The 17,445-nt window shown below is 38.4% G+C and overlaps 2 protein-coding genes and 1 long non-coding RNA gene across 9 annotated transcripts; all 3 read right to left on the minus strand.

Annotated features, from left to right (window-relative positions):
* Window positions 1-292: 292 nt before the first annotated feature.
* LOC131318539 (uncharacterized) lies at window positions 293-1,908 on the minus strand. Its single transcript, XR_009197722.1, has 4 exons — window positions 1,758-1,908; window positions 1,550-1,704; window positions 1,312-1,354; window positions 293-630 (listed from the first exon to the last, which is right to left on the minus strand). It is a non-coding gene; the product is annotated as an uncharacterized LOC131318539 (long non-coding RNA).
* Window positions 1,909-5,718: 3,810 nt separating this feature from the next.
* LOC131318543 (uncharacterized) lies at window positions 5,719-10,361 on the minus strand. Of its 7 annotated transcripts, none has more exons than XM_058348390.1 (4): window positions 10,112-10,305; window positions 9,534-9,603; window positions 8,856-9,186; window positions 5,719-6,091 (listed from the first exon to the last, which is right to left on the minus strand). In XM_058348390.1, the coding sequence occupies exons 3-4, from the start codon at window positions 9,157-9,159 to the stop codon at window positions 6,036-6,038; spliced, it is 360 nt and encodes a 119-aa protein (XP_058204373.1). In that variant the 5' UTR covers window positions 9,160-9,186; window positions 9,534-9,603; window positions 10,112-10,305; the 3' UTR covers window positions 5,719-6,035. The 7 variants fall into 7 exon arrangements, with proteins under 7 accessions (XP_058204373.1, XP_058204376.1, XP_058204372.1 ...); XM_058348393.1 differs by having other exon boundaries at window positions 8,856-9,239; XM_058348389.1 differs by having other exon boundaries at window positions 8,856-9,243.
* A 1,140-nt stretch (window positions 10,362-11,501) lies between these two features.
* Window positions 11,502-17,255, minus strand: LOC131318540 (uncharacterized). Its single transcript, XM_058348382.1, has 4 exons — window positions 17,011-17,255; window positions 16,112-16,258; window positions 15,178-15,861; window positions 11,502-12,955 (listed from the first exon to the last, which is right to left on the minus strand). The coding sequence occupies exons 1-4, from the start codon at window positions 17,089-17,091 to the stop codon at window positions 11,831-11,833; spliced, it is 2,037 nt and encodes a 678-aa protein (XP_058204365.1). The 5' UTR covers window positions 17,092-17,255; the 3' UTR covers window positions 11,502-11,830.
* Window positions 17,256-17,445: the final 190 nt, after the last annotated feature.

Raw genomic sequence — 17,445 nt, forward strand, 5'->3', positions numbered from 1 at the left:
TTTTTTCTTAAAAACAGTTAAATTATATTATCTCACCCGCCCGACGTTTTTAAAAGAAAATCTAACATTTGCTCGTTCAAGATTTTCTTCTTCATGAAAAGTTTCATAAGTGTCCTTTTAAGATTGTATGCATCTATAAAATAATTATGTAATTTTTGGTTTAATACTTTATCTTTTGCAATAGCTATGAGGTATGATATTGTATGCATCTACAATTATATATATATATACTAGTCTAATACTCGTGCTTCGCACGATTCTGCGTGCTCATTGGTTTAATTGGTACTTGGTGTAGGAATGGTTATTTTCATACATTAATGGTAATGTAGTAATAAAAAAACAAAATACAAATCCATATTGAACGAAGATTCAACCATAGAACTTCCAACAATATTTAAGTATCATAGAATCCATCCTTGCATTTCCAAATGGTTTTCCTTTTTCCTTTCTTGACCATTTCTCGAAACCATATTCATTTGTACCACTCTTATTACAAGTTTCATGTGACTCAGCAAGACTGCTATATATTTCCTTTCCAGTTCCAGCTTCTCAGCTACATGCACGCCTCAAGCAATTACACGAACTATGACTATAGGTTTTCATCTCCTTCTCCAGCCGATCAAACAAATCCTACCACATGAAATTACATCAGATTTGAGTATTTGAAGAAGCATAAAATGGTTACCTAAAAATGCATCCTCCAAATTTGCAACAGCTTTTCTAGATTCGCAACAACTTCAGCTAAATTATAAATGAAAAAAGTTGACTTTAATTATTGGATTGGGCTTGTCAATGTACATTTTAACTATTTCGGAGAGAGAGAGAGAGTGTGTGTGAGGTCATGAGACCAAAGGCATTACCACAAATCAATGACCTCAATGACCCCAACCAAATGTCAATGTAAATGGGAGCCAAACAAGAAGTTTATTTTTGTGCCAAACCTCCATTTATCCTTATCTTCAAATTAAGACAATGCCTTAGAATTACTAAGGCCAAGACCAATCTAAAACCAATTGTTCACTTATTGGGTTCATTATCTACCATTCACAACACCAATCCTAAATAAGGAATGACACTCTCTTGAAAATTTTTGTGACACAATTCTTTTTGACGATCATGGGAAATCTGAAACTCCATACCAAGCTCATCACACACAAACACATATACAGTATTTTCATCACGACAAACAGTCTTTCTATTTTTTTTCAAAAACTTTTTCGCATATAAAATGAATACAGTATATATACAAATGAAAAGCACCAGGAAAAATAGGAAAACGGAAAGAGGAACAAAACCTGATCGAGATCATACCTGAAAATACAATTGCAAACTGAAAACCCAATAGTTATAGATCCTCCAAAAAACCAAATCGAAGCAAAAGAAAATTACACAAATCGAAACAAAAGAAGGGAAAAAAGGCCTCTATTATGACAATGGTATATCGACCAAACATGAGAAAACCCTATACAAAATACATCCTAGCTGCCAAAAAAATTGACTTAATACAAATTAATTACTACAGACAAAGGAATACATGGTGAGAGCTAACCTGAGAAGCGGCTGGCTCGTGCTTTGCCTTGGCTGTATCGCAAAAATTTAGGTAACTTGGCTGTGGATGAAAGTTGTCCGCACAGTTAGGAGATGGTGGATGATGATTGATGGGTTAGCCGGGAGTAGCAAAATGGGCAACCTGCAATGGGCGACCTGCGAAGGAAGAACGATCGAGTTGTTTGAGAGAGAGAGGGATTGGATTCTACCTGTTTTGAACTGCTTAAATCATGGACCAATTATGCTTGAGGAAGCAATCTCTCTGCTCTCCCTGCATCACTCCCTAAATCAGGGAAAATACACTCATGACTTAAGACTTTCTTTGCTTTTGTCCCTAAGTTTCGGCTTTACACCCTAAAATTCCGGGAGAGGCAGTAGTAAAATCTGGAACAAAGTACCATTTGATTAGGTAAATTCCAGAGAACCTAGGATTAACGTACAATACCTAAACTACCCTCAGCTCAACACATGCAAGAGCAAACCTTACAAGGGCAATAATGGAATTTCACACTATGTCTTGGCTTACCATGCTAGTTTCTTTTATTACAAGTGTATAGAACTATAGATATACGGGGTGGTTTCGGGGACCCCTAAAAAATCATCTAAAAAAACACCTCAAATCTCAATCTTATAGTTTCCGATTGAATTTTGATAATCCAAGCCGCTTAATGTGTTCAGAACGTTATTTTAAAGGTACAGCGAGAAATTCGCAAAAAAAATTAATGGGAAGGGCTTGATTTGAGCAGTTTTTTTATTGAACCGTTCAATAAAAAACTGTTCGGATGAAGCCCTTCCCAGTCATTTATTTTTGCTGATTTCTCGCGGGTATCCTTAAAATCATTCTGATTACATTGAGCGGCTCGGATCATCAAAATTCGATCGGAAAATTTGGAATGTTTTTTTAGATTTTTTTTAGGGGGTCTCCGGAACCGTTCCGATATATATGTCTATGTTTTAATAATTTCATAGGTTGATCGAAAATAACTCCGATGACTTTTTTTAATACTTTTTTTTGTTATAAGTATCTCTTGAGAGTTAACATATGACTTTTCATAGATCTAAAATCACCCATAATATAGACTAGAGAATTCTAGAAGACTTTTCTAAAGGATTCATGAAGAAGAATGTGAGTCGTTGGATAAAAATAATCCTAACATTTCATTAAGGAGATGGATGGCTATAAAAAGTAAGAATGTGCTCCTTAAGAGTTCATTTGTGTAAACTGTGGTAAATTTGTTGTTTTGGTGTTACCTTTATATGGGTTGTTATATTGACCGACTTTTGCCTCAGTCTTATGTTAAGTTAGATGGATGAAGGTTTTGATGCAACATTTGATGCTGATATTTGTCGTACAAATTCTGAACACTGTTGAAGACATAAGTCTTGTGGGCTCCAAATTTATGGACCCGTTAATTTTTGTGTCCAAGATTGAAATATTAGTCCTCTACAAAAGAAAGTTGATGTTGAGGGTCTTCCGACTCAACAAACACTGGCCGTCTAACCCTGCGAACAACCCAGGGCTCCAAAGCGAAGAAGTCATACCCTACAAAAGGAGAAATAGTAAGATTTTCATTCCGAATAAGACAACCGAAATTTGTTTTCAAATTTTAGAAATAATGAAATTTGGGTAATTACTTGCCATGAACGTTGTTAAGACTGGATCAAATTTTCTTAATTCAGAGTTGTAAACCTAGTTACGTAGATAAGCAAAGAATTACTTACCTTCACACCAAAATTTATGGCTTGATCGTTCCAATTATTCACTGGTTCAAGCCTTCCGTAAAAACTGTGACTCAAATTGACTTTGAGAAGAATATAGTAAGCAGTACCTCGTGTTATGTGATGATGATGAGAATGATGATGAATCAAGTCACGTATATTATATATAGTTTTGCATGGTTTCCTTTTCTTTCTTTCTTTCTTTCTTTTTTTGTGATATCATGGGTTTCCTTTTCTTGTTTTCGATTCTTTCCTCTTTTTAATTCCTTGGGGCTTAAGATTCCACTAAAAACATTATTTGACCGTTATTATAACAAAGTATTAATTTCGAATTCCTCGATTCTAACTGTTAAGGAAACTAATTAAGCAAGCGACATCATTAATAGTACCGTGAGATCGAATTAAGTTAAAAAATATATGACCTTTTTGTCCTTCCTATTTGAAAGGAAACTCCCATGCCAACGCTTCTCTCTCTCTCTTGCACCTGAACTTGGAAACAAGCCACGGCTAGTACAAAACGGCACCGTTTTGGTGCAAGGCCAGAGGCCCCATTGGCTTGCTTCGTTCCTTGTTTGGTGCGGAATAAGTGGGCATGGTTTTATGGGAAACATTTCGGATTGCACCGACATGATTTAAACAAGTTATTCTGAAAATATTTTTTATGGATTCTTGAAAAAATTAACTCAATTTGATATCAATAGACTGTTTTAGAATTCGTAGAGTGTTTCAGAATTCATAGGATGCCCTACGAATTCTGAAACTATTTTTACCGATATCGGATTGAGCAAATTTTTTTTTCAAGAACTCATAAAAAATATTTTAAGAATAATTGATGTTTGAATAATCTTTGAATGACCCGTAATGGGCCTCGTAAAAATCAAAACAATCTGAAGCAATGTACTCCCTGTTTGATACCCATTAAAATGGGCAATGATTTTTTTGAATTTTGCAGGGCTTATTACAGGTCAAACAAAAATAATTCAAATCGCAAGTTATTTTTAAAATATTTTTTTATGAATTCCTAAAAAAATTAGCTCAATTTGATATCTACAAGGGCTGTTTCAGAATTTGTAAGCCCCTACGAATGTTGAAAAAAACCCTTACGAAATTTTTTTAAAATTAACTTGTGGATTAAATCGTTTTTTAGGACCTGAAATGGACCCCAAAATCATGCCCATTTATTTACACGGCACCAAGGTAAGAAGGAAGTAAGCCTGGGGCCTTTAACCTTGCACCCCGGTGCCATTTTGTATGCGGTGAATTGGTGCGGTGGGGGTTATTAATTGGTGCAGCTGTGCTACTTGCACATACCTTCTACACAGATTTTGCACATATTTTTTATGGGGCCCACCTCGAATTCCACCAATATGATCCGAACCGTTCATTATTTTTAAAATAATTTTTTAACAAAATCTGTAAAAAAATCCAACTCGATAAGATATCGGTAAAGGCTTTTTCAGAAATAGCAGAGCGAATCAGACTGTTTCACCCTACTATTTTTGGAAAAGCCCTTACCGATATCCTATCGAGTTGATTTTTTACAGAAATTCTTAAAAAATTATTTTAAAAATAATGAGCGGTTCGGATCATATTGGTGGAACCCGAGGTGGATCCCATAAAAATGTATGTGCAAAATTTGTGTAAAAATGTATGTGTCCTTAGATTTATTGAATCCCTCTCCCCCGGCTAATGCTAAGAGAACCGACTAGCATCTATATCCATTGGATGCCTTTGATTTTTGCATGTGTTCACTTGATTTTTTCTTTTGGAGTTCTTGAACGGGTTTTTTTTTTTTTTTTTTCAAATTTTTAAACGGCTCGGATCAAAACTAAACTTAATAAAATTCTAAAAGAAAGTTGTTTCTTCCACGTGCACACACAAGTCCTGGTTTAACAAAAAGTCTACCCTCATCACACCAATTACAGAAATGATAAGGGTACAGCAAACCCCATACAGCAACCGCGCACAGATTCGTTCTGCGTCCGTCTCGAGTCTCATAAAGATGATCGGAGCCGCTCATTTTGTTTAATATATATCGTTTAGGGTTCCTATAAAATTTCATCTCAATCCGATACCGGTAAGGGCGTTTACGAATCATACAATTTTGCTTCAGAATTTGGCCTGAATTTTTGAAGCAAAGTTGGATGATTCGTAAATACCCTTACCGGTATTGGATTGAAATGATTTTTTACAAAGACCCTAAACAATATATTAAGAATAAAATGAGCGACTCCGATCATCTTTGTGAGACCCGAAATGAGCGCAAAATGGATCAGTACGCGGCTGCTGTACATGGGTTGCCGTACCTGTAGCACAACTGTTTATGAAACGCAACTAGAGGAGATTATTGACGACAGACTGCTACAAATATTTGGCCAGCATCATAAACACCTCCTCCTGAGTAGTACAGTACTATTTTTACACAACTAGCACATGAATATATCCATACGCTTTAGCTCAAACTCATTTTATTCACATCTGTGCGCACGGAGGAGGGGGGAGTGTGAGAGTTACAGAAGAAACATCCTCAGCACCACCTACAAACGAGCAAAAATAAAGACAAATCAAGTTCAAAAATTCATTGTCCAAAGATGGTAGTACTAGCCCGTCGTCTACTAAAATTATTTTCCAGTTTGATATGTCAGAAGTAAGAAATATGCTCTTTACATGACTCAGATCTTTGAAATCGGTACACTTCTCTCCTTCATACTTCCGTAGAACCTGACTCTGAAACAAAATTTTCATCGGGCGAAGTTGCACTTCAGATTTCAGATTACAATTTTAGATACAGTTGATTTTCCACCCCCTTGCTCAGCTTCTACAGCTGCATTCAAACAATCAAGGCAATTTGTACAATCAGTACTATGACCATAAATCATGAGAGAAATAATAGGTTGAGAGAGAGAGAGAGAGAGAGAGAGAGAGAGAGAGAGAGAGAGAGAGGATTCAATCAATTGGATTTACATTGCACTTCCACACATGTAATTGATGTCTTCCCCTCACGATACAATCAGTTCAAGAAAACAACTTCTTCTTTTTTATCACAGGAAACAACATATTAGCTCCCAATAAACATGACATCAGCGTCCAAGTTATTGACATGCGTTTAGTATTATGCACCGCCAAGGCAATATGTGGACGGGTGATAGAGCTTGTCCCATATTAGATGATTATGATGAATGGGAAAATGGAGATTCAAATGAAGGACGAGGAATATGCGGACGGGTGGTGTCCACATTGGTTAATTATGACCTCCAAAACCAGTATATGATCTTGAGCGGCATTTCCACTCATTGCCAATTGGTTTGGAGATTGATGCTTTAACATGATATCAAAACTCAGGTTTCGGAGGCTTTTGCCTTTTGGACAAGACTCTCTTGGTTAATTGCCCCATTATTTGTGTCCTAAGTGCACCTAGTTTCGTTATGATCCAAAAGTAAGAGATCCATTGTTTAACTCTACGCGTACGGGTCAGGGGTCACATGTGCGGGGGACTGTTAAAGCTTGCTATGAAACACAGATACAGATACGGGATACGGATACGGATACGACACGATATGGTTACAGCGACACGGCTGTGCAAATTAATAGGTGCATATTAATTAGTAATGGGCGATTAATCGTTGTACCGAAGAAACAAATGTATATACAAACAAACTGCTTATGGACCTTACGAAATGTAAAAGAGAACAAAATTTGACACCATGATTCCCAAGTATGAACGAAACCATCCATTTAATTGCTAATGCATCATACAGAATTTTGAAAGTATCAACTTCCTACACGTGTATTTCTCATCTTCAAAACCTCTACTCAACAGTAACTCTATGAAGCACCGACACCTCTAAAGGTCGAAGTATCGCAGTGTCAGGACACGGGGACACGGGGACACCGCGGGACACCTCGGAGATACGTACGGGACACGCCACGTGGCGTGTCCCATATTTTAATATTAAATTTTGAGGGGGACACGACTGGGGACACGGCGGGACACCGCTGGGGACACGGCGGGGACACCGATGGGGACACGGCAGGGGTCAAACTGTAATTTTTTTTAAAATTTGGGGGCCAAACTGTAATTTTTGAAAAATTTAGGGGTCAAACTGTAATTTTGTAAAAAAAATTTGGGACCAAATTATATATATTTTAAATTTCTGGGTGCTAAACTATAATTATTTATTTATTTATATATATAAATAAATAAATAAATATACACGTGGCGTGTCCCCTGCCGTGTCCGTGTCCCCATTTTTTTAGAATTCCCGTGTCCCGGTGTCGGTTTCGGTGTCCGTGTCCGTGTCGGTGTCCGTGTCGGTGCATCATAGACAGTAAGTAAAACTTCAATGGCTACTATACCAAATCATGAAAACTCAACTCTGAGCACGTCTACATTGCTTATTTGCTCATTTTTTCTCAACAGCCAAAAATAGACCAAACAGTTGAAATCCATTGAAGTGTCTTAAGTCCAACGGTCAAGGGATACAATTCAACTATCAATCTCTTCAAATTAGTCCGATTTTTCATCAACGAAAAAAGCATAGACATGCCAAACCCAGTGTTACGTCCAACAAGAAGACAACTAAACACACTCAAATCATCAACTTCAAAGAAATATTTTGGAACTTCATTCGGTCTAAAGACTCTCAACTTTCTCAGGAGCCAAAATTTTCCAAAACGGTCAAAACCATTAAAAGGATTAAAGGGATCAACATACAACCGCCAATTTCTTTATGTTCACTCCCATTTCTCAACAACCACCCAGAAGACACAGAAATCCAAAACCGTAGATACTAACCCAAAATAATACCTCTACCTTGGTATGTGTACAAAGGGACAACTACTAGTTGGAGGGAGATGTATTTCAGTTCTCCCAGTTTTTCCAAGTAACTTTCCCACCAATATAGTTACCCATCTCCAAACATCGAGGTTGAGCATTTTACTTTCATTTGTTTCCTCATCTTTCTCAGCAGCCAAATAGAGGGCAACCAGTCTCAAAACCCTTTGAAGGATTTAAGTCCAAGGGTTCAAATTGGACTATTAATCAAATTAAGCTTACACCCATCTCTTAGAAATCCAAAACCCTATAAAGTAACCCAAAACTCACCAAACCCACGAACAAAATATTATACACCCCTATGTTACATGGATCCTTCATTTTGGCTCAAGTACCCGTGTCGATGTGTCAGACACCCGTATCTTTTTGGACACTCGGATCCTCTAATTGTTAAGATACTTACAAAAAAGGAATATCAAATTAGCTAGAAAAGCGATATTTCGAGTATTTCACATAGACAAGAAATAGGAAAATAGCAAAAACATAATTTTCTTAACCCTTTCTTGTATAAATACATTTGTAAACATAGTTTGCGGAAACTATACATAATCTGAAAAAAATTATGCAATATATACTACAAACAAGAGTTCAGGACGTGTCTCCGTACCCGTACCCAAGTTGGGGACACATATCCACGTATCCTAAGATTTAAGTTTAAGAAGGTTCGACGCTTGAACTTGCACCCGCACCCGAGTCCATGTAACATAGATATACACACACACAAAGAGAGAGAGAAAGAGAGAGAGAGAGTTACTGGGATGGAGAGTGGTTGGGGACTCGCCGTAGATGGCTTTGAGCTTGGAGAGAGGGACAGTGGCGGTGTCGGGAGAAGAAGCTTCGTTGAAGAGTTGTTGCTTCCAGTTCCACATGGACTTCTTCATGGCCTTGTTGGTAACGAGGAGGGTATCTTTCTGGGACTCTAGGGCTTCGATGTCTCTTTGCTGCTTCACCGACCTCATGCTCAGCGCCACAAATGCACCCACCAACAGCACGTTGATCACCATGTTGTTGTTCGAAGCTCTCGTCGCAGCACTCATCACTTTGCTTGCCCACTCCATTAATCTTTTGTTGGTCTTCACTAATCACTGGTAGACAGGGATGGATCCAGAAAATCTCACTAGGGGGACACCAATTTCTACTAACTAAACAAAAAAATTTATCATCAAGCACAATAATATTAAACGAGACTTCGCAACAAGTTCTATAATGTGTATGCTTCCAATAGTTCATAAACATAAGCACAATGCTTTTAAAAGTTCCTAAAATGTACATAAACATAAGCACAATGCTTTCAAAAGTTCATACAAAAGTTCCTAGAATAACTAAAATGACCAAGCTAAAAAATCGTCAAAACATCAAGCCAAAGGGGGAGAAGCTTTTGAGGTACAATTATCGTACAACAAAAAACGGGCTTAACGAGAAGTTTGCTGACCTTGTCAGGTGCTGAAGTTGTTGTCAAGTGCAGCTAAACACTTCTGGCTAGTCACTTGTCACTTGTGGGCCTAGAATAATGCAAATGTAGGCATCAAGGTTTTGAATACCGTACCGGCCATGGTACCGGTACCGGTTTTCCTACCGGTATGTATCCGTACCAGTCAAATACCGGGTACGGTTTCGGATTTACCACAATTACAATTATATATAATATAATTATAACTCACAAAAATTCCCCATACCATGCAATTCATCATAAAATCTGACAAAACACACGCAAAGTAACTTAATTGTGTGTAGTGATCTATTCGTTACAAGTTTCAGTCTGTATAGTGATAAACAATCAGTGTGAGAGAGAGAGAGAGAGATGCAGGGGAGCATTCGGCATGTGTTGGCTATTGGTTGTTCAGAAACGATTGAATGGGGTGTTCAAATTGAACAGTAGAACACGTACGTATTAATCATCAATGCATACATACATCAAACTGGGTGTTCAAAATCAAAAATCAAACTGGGTTTAACAGTGTACACTTCGACCAAATAGAGTGTTGGAAACTTGGAGCCTGGAGGGAGTACCTTCGGTTGAGGGTGGCTCAGATCCCGGCGGGCGGCGGGGACTAGCTGCGCTGCACCGACTCCGCCGTGGATGAGATTTGACGGCGACAAGCTGGAGATGAGGTGAAAAAGGGAACAACTTGAATGGTGAGTGTGAGTGATTCACTATCACGGATCCATGTCTGCGTGATTTGGGTTTTAGGGTTTAGATTAGAAATACAGTAGATAGAAACACCGAATTGAGGGAAAAATACGGTTTTAGGATTTAATTTTGACATTATTACAAAATGACCCAGCATGGGAAAAATACGGTTTTAGGACTTATAACAGTACCGGGCGGTATCGTCCTGTATTGGGACCGCTACGGCATTGGAGGGTCATTGTACCTTTTACTCGTCAATCTGGTACATATCGGTCGGTATCGATCTGGTACGAAATCGTATTCACAACCTTGGTCTGCATCCATTTTTCTAACGAACACCTCTTTTTGGGCTGCTGCTAAAGGGACTCCAGTCACGCCACTCCTCCAGTCCTGCTTCACTTGCGTAAAAGTCAAATTAATTTTTACTTTTTCGATTCCTCTCGTTGATACGAACCCATAATACATAAAAATTTGGCACAAAACTAATATATGCAGAAAAAAAAAATGAATAAGGACAACCAAAAATTTTGTGGTTCACAACTTATTGCTTACTTAGCGAAAAACGCCCTCTTAAGTAAAACTCACATTGTCCTATATTAGTTTGGGTAAAATGTTAGTACTATATACTACTCCATAAACCTATCACCTCTGTTTATGGTTTCTCGAATGCGCCCATAAATTGGTCGCAGGGTGCTTAATGTGAATATTCTTTCCCTCCAAAATTGGGAATGAGGGACACAACAAAGAGTAACATGAGTGTAACTTCGGCTATAAATTTTGGCAAAAATGTAGAAATAAAAAGCAAACTAGAGAATCTTCTCATTGCCTTTTATACAGGCCACATTGGGGGGAGTCATCTAAAACTACCAAAAAGAGCAACAGCCCACATGGGAAAGGAACATCTGCCCACAAGCTAAATAGTTGAGAATGAAATCCAAAATGCAACAAAGCATATGCCATTGCAGATTCCCATCCGTCAATAACCATGGATCGTTTTTTTTTTTTTTCGACGGCCAAGGATGTCTAAGTCAGTTTATACGCATCTTGACTAATTTCTTTTCCGATTTGGTCAAAGGCTATCCACGCCAGGATTAGGAGATTCACAAGAAATTCCTTTCTTGCGGTCTATCGAACCCTGGTCATCACATGTACAATTACTCCTACCAATTATAAATGAAACAAAGTACCAGGATTGTCTTTACAGTCTGCGCCACATTTTGCAATGTTATAAAGCATCGTCACACAACAAAAAGGAGGGAGTACTTGGTGGAATTCAAGAAAACTTGTACTAGAATAGATATGGAAAGTTAAAAGGAGTTTCACTTCAAGAAGAGTACAGTCTATTATCCCCTTTTCAACAAAGATGGAAAAAAATAAAAGGGCAATGCCACACAAACACAGAAACATAAGTGAGAAACACAACCCTTCTATCCTAAAAGTCTAAAACCATTCCAAAGAGGCTGAAATGGACTCATACTTTTAGCCCAGCAACCTCGCGCTAAAAAAGTAGTAAAAAAAGCTAAAAACACGTTAGATAAACGCACACGCTAACATTTACACTTAGTCCATACGCAGCAAACCTCGGTTATTCCAGAACTTCAACTACTCATCGGATCACCAGTGACCGGTTCTTTTGGTGGGGAATGCTCTCCGTTTTCGGAAAACAAAAGCATCATCGCGGCTGCTGCTTCCGTTTGTGGAAGTTCCTGTGGCTGTGGTGGTTGTACTTGTATGTAATGAAACTCGATCTGCAGTCGGTGATGAAGAGGCGTCGAAGCGATCAAACCTTTCTTGATATCCGCTTGCAATTCCCTTATTGGGATTGCAGCCAAAAAGCTCTTTACGTACTCCTTACACGACTCCTTCCCGCGGCAAAAAAGAACCTCCTCCCTATCTTCACTCTTCATTAACTCGGCCCCTTCTACTAGAAAACCCTCCTTGGAGTTAATCTGGGGATCCGTTTGGTTCTTAGTTTCCACCGTACCATCGACTATCTGCTGATTGGCAGGAGGTAATTCTTCCGAAGATTGCGTGGACCCCATTAGTTTGTAAATCATAGAATCCTTGTCAAATTTTAAGATATACGCCTGGTTACACCCCTCGTATAGCCTTTCTCCCAACGTGTCAACAATATAATAAGCTTCTGGTTCGACCTTAAGCACGAAGAAATGATCGTTCCAACTGACTATGAAAAGGCATTCAGACCCTAAATGACTAATCTCATCCCAAATGTTGTCGAAAGACACGGCGCCTTGCAAAAAGACGAATTTACCCTCATCCGTAATCCCGTCCGGACGGAAAAACCCAATGAAGGACTTTGAAGGAACTACAGAGAGAGGGCGGATTTTGGCTTGGAGAACCGTTTCCAAATCAAAGTGCTTGTCAGGGAAACGTAATCTGTACATTTCATTTTCACAGAGGTTTCTCCATTCTAAGGAGCCATCGCGGATCAAGCTGTCCAATTGTGACTTAATGGGCATGAGGTCTTTGTTATTTTGGAACCAATCTGCAATGACAGCAACCAGGGCGGTGCAAGCACTCTCGCCCGCTGCCCGTTCACTCTGCTGATCGATAGAGGCAAAGAAGACCTGAGTTTCAAGCTTCATGTGTCCATCACGACTTGTGACTTCTTTGTGTTCCCAGCTGCCAATGGCGAAATTGTCATCCCCGAACTCGGAGATCGACCAACGATTTGCACTTGAGTCTTCGTCGGTCTTTTGCCACTGCCAAAATGGAAATCATTATTTGTATTGTCATGACTGTGTAGTTTCATTCTATATAAGATTAGAAGAAGGCAAAAAACTAAAGGTTGTTTCATTTATTTCTACAGAACATATCATGGAAAAATAGGATCCGAGTTGAAGTAATAGCTGGTGTCTTAGAAATATCAAGCGCTGGCACAAAATACATGACAATCAAAAGGTAGCACCAACGTGCCAATGAAACAAAGAAACCTATCCGCACAAGGGAAACAGGGAAAAAAAAAACCTTTATGGTCCTCACATTACTTAGCAAATTACCCTTGCCTAAAGGCACTTCCCAACAATATCTGACCACAAGCATCCAAACCTTACATCCGATGAATGCACAATTCATAAAAATCAATCTTTCTGTGGAATTCAGGTATTCTAGGGTTTATTCATGCGTCAATTGCCAATTCTTAAAAACTGGGCCATTGCACCCTAGTGGCCTAGTGCATCAACCGAAGCAGTAATGCAAGGCCCTACTTAGAGCAAGACCTGAACAGTGAAAATGCTAAGGGCAAATGAGAGCTACATTTATCAAATTACCATCATCCTTGGTTAGCTAAGCAGTTGAGCTTAGGTGCATCTTAAAGTGTAGATGCTAGTTTCCCCATACTTATCTGCAACCACTAATTTGACTTCTAAAAATTGATCACATACCAAACAAATAAGCGTCATCCTTCAGAAGTCTTGGCACTCGTACATACAAAACCTTACATGGCTGATGTCTCCGTGTAAATTTCTAAGAACTGAACAGTTCGCAACGGAATGTCACATATCCTCCAATTGCTTTCATTTTGGTTACTAGAAAAAGTCATCCTAACAGTGGTCAACTGGTCATCATAATGCATTTTTAATGTAAGCTTTTACGTCGACATACACTAAACAATTCAACATAATCCAAAAAACGAACATGCCGATCTTCCTAAATCTAAGGCCGCTTCTTCATCTTTCAATGCCCCCAAAGACTACCCAGCTTAAGTACACTTTCTACACAGTACCCAGAAAAGAAAATTTATAACTCTTCAGCCAAAAAACTTGCGCAGATTTTCTCCCACCAGTGAGACTTCGACCTGACAAATAATACTGATATTCCAGGATGGAGCCATGGAATAGCCCAGGTGTTTATGACTCTCTCCAATGTTTTCAAATTTTCTCTATTAGTTTCATTATTATTATCGAATCAGATCCCTATGATTTTTGAAAAATTCTTCTATGGACCATCTCTTTCATTAGTATTTCTAATATGGAAATGGATGCATCCAATCATTCTAAATATAATGAAGAACCTAATTTACTGATTCTGTAGCTACCATTTGTTGTTTTTCAGTTACAAAACTAAAAACATAAATGATTTTTTTTCAACCAGTAGAATTCCTTTAAATGGATCACCTATACACAATTCTGCTAACCACCTCACCTATCGGGTGAGTAAAAGGCACATAATGCCAAAAATTAAAATTCCAATCCACGATACACTGAAAACAATTCATTCACATTTCTGTGTCCTGGTTTGGTGTCATAGGCATTGGCAATTTGCTAGCAGATAACCCGTACCTGGAGGCAACCCAGAGTCCAGACACTCTCGTCAGGCATAAAAAGAAACACATCAGAAGGATACAATATCCAGATGAGAAATTGGCTGGTGTGAGGATACAAAATCCAATTGGTCTCCAACACCCCAAAGGCGACTCAGGAGGGGGGGAAAGGAGACATCTGGTTACAGTTGTGTAATACATTGGAAAGTGTAGGCTCGCTAACTAAAAACTTGGAGAGTCAAGAGTGCACCTCAACCATTGGATTGAAACGATACCATTTTGACGAAAATGTTTAAATGGACCCCACACCGCTGTGAAATGTATGACAGATATGTGTGTTATATAATGCAACAATATCAACTAAATATTTTTTGTTATCTAGGAATTGAAAGGCCCCGGATGAAGAACTTTGCAATCAATTCTTAGGATCATATACATTAACTTATTCAGATAGATAAACTGCATATATCATTAAGGAACAGTTTTGCGAAGGTTCAAGTTTAAAAAATGGGAAATAACAGGAATTGTCGTCTTCCCGTATAGTAGATACTATCACATCATTCTTGAGACGTAGAGCAATTTTGCTTCAACAACTTGATAAAATGAAGTATTTACCGCAACAAAAATCTTGAAAACAGAAAAGGAAATGTCGACAGTTCTTACCCCAAAAGAAAAAGATTCATCAGAACTTAGCTGCCTACGGTCAAAGTCGATGTCATCCCCGCCTTCTTCTCCATAAGCCTTCTTTAGTAGTGGCTCACCTTTAGCCTTGGGAGATCTGAAATTAAGCTTCCTCTTCCTCCAAGGCAAGATGATACTGCGCTTCGACATTGGGAACAAAGAAGGCTCAGAGGTAGAAGAAGTAGCAGAATCCTCCATTTGTGAGCAACCCACGTCTGATTTTCGGCGGTTGCTGTAAATCCAATCTTCATCCTCCGTCATATCAGAGTAAATCGATCCGCCAATACAATTCGCATAAGCCAATGTGCCGTAGCTAAACGATTTTCTAATACGGGAGTCTTCATTTTTCCCCTCATCAGATTCTCCTTCTGGAAACTCGTCGAGCGAGTCCGAGTCTAAGGGGTAGGTGTAATCACCATCTTCACTCCTGGCCTCGCTGCCTTCTTCCTCGTGGCAAGGCTTTTTTGCCCTTCTAGTCGAAACATAATCCGTAAAAATTTTCACTTTCCTCAGACCGGCCTTGAGTACAGAAAGCTCATCTTTATCTGTGGATAGAGGAGGGTCAGTCGACTGGAGAGGGGAATTTGATGGTGGGGGACAGACTGATCTCTGAACTATAACTGCAGATTCTTGACCAGTCCTCAGCTCCAATAAACTTAGAGATATCTGTAATATGATGGAAAGGCAAAAGAAACAAAAGGTTAAAGAGGTGAGTAATGATCAATTTGTTAGTCCATTTTGCTTCTCACCATCTCTCACCAAGATGGTGAGATTCAGTGAGAAACCTCAATCCTTTCTTTCTCACCATCCAAAGAAGCTATAATAGTATTGTTCTTGTGTTCTTCATAAAAACTAGATTGATAAACCAATAAACTTGTGAAGCATAAAGTAACATAGTTCTGCAAATGGCACATACATGAAGTGAAGGCTCAGCTGCACTGCCAGAGATGAGAGGAATTTTAAGATCAAAATCTTTTTCCTCAACTCTAGAAGCGAATTCAGCAAGGTTCAACGATGCTCTTCCTACAATTGGCACCTTGATTTTTGGTCCTTGATTCAAGCCCTGGATCAACCAAAATGCTTGAATAAATTACAAAAGGCTAAAACCAAAAAAGAAAAAAACAGTATTCACACGCCCACACAGACCTACAGATTATGGTATTCCCTAATTAACAAATCAAACTAAGAATCGGACACTAAAGGAATTTTTAGTTTGTGATTCACTTTGGTTCACAACAATTCATGCAATTCACTATGATTCAGTTTAGTTTTGTTGCTATTTTGTCCGCATAATGCATAAAACGATGTTGTTTAAACCTTTCACAATTGACAAAAGATTCATGATTCATTCTTTCATCAGATCACAATTCATGGTTTGATTTGCATACAACTTACAGATGGTCTGGAGGGATAACACACGCACAACCCACTATATCAAACTATTGCTTCAAATCCCAAACTCTACACATAAACATGTAATCTAAACTTTGGGGGGGTTGGTGGAAAAGCATAGATTATCACAACTTTTGTATCGAACAGGAGCAATATAATACCAAATGTCTCTCCCAAACAAAAAATCTCCATTACATTTTTAGGACAAGATTAAAACACTTGAACGCAGGTAGAAGAATTGAAAGACCTCATGAACAATCAATTCTACATTTTGGCTAACGGTACACATGAGTTTTGTTCTGCTGTCAAATAAGTTGAAAAAACGGGTTCGGTAGTCTACATTTTTTTTCCTTTGATTTTGATCTCTTTGTCTCTGCAACATGCCTGGATCCTAGCATACTTTCTATTTGAACACATACTTACACAAGCATGTCTACCATTTCTCAGACTCCAAATTTGATCATCACATCCAACCACAAACCCAAAAGAAACAAACAATCCCATTAACTCTCCTACATGAGATTTACACCAATTCCCAACAAATTCCCTAACCAAATAACCCCCAAAAGTAGAACTTGAAAACCCCAAAATATACACATACAAAACCCAATACAAAAGGAAACAAGAAAAAACAGTGACTCTCCCAAAAACAGTTTGTAACCGTTATAGAAAACACAAACAGCCAAACAATATTCTATTCTTTTGTTTTGTAAAAATTGTTTCCTAAGAATTTGAAAGGAATGCCGAGCAAAAAAAAAAAAGAATTTGAAAGGAACAAATCTTTCCAAAATTTCCTCCATGATGAGTTCTTAGTCAAGAAAGGGATTTTCTGACAATTTCACTCTAAAACAAACACCC

The sequence above is a fragment of the Rhododendron vialii genome, chromosome 3a, assembly GCF_030253575.1.
Source record: "Rhododendron vialii isolate Sample 1 chromosome 3a, ASM3025357v1".
NCBI classification, from domain to species: Eukaryota; Viridiplantae; Streptophyta; class Magnoliopsida; order Ericales; family Ericaceae; genus Rhododendron; species Rhododendron vialii.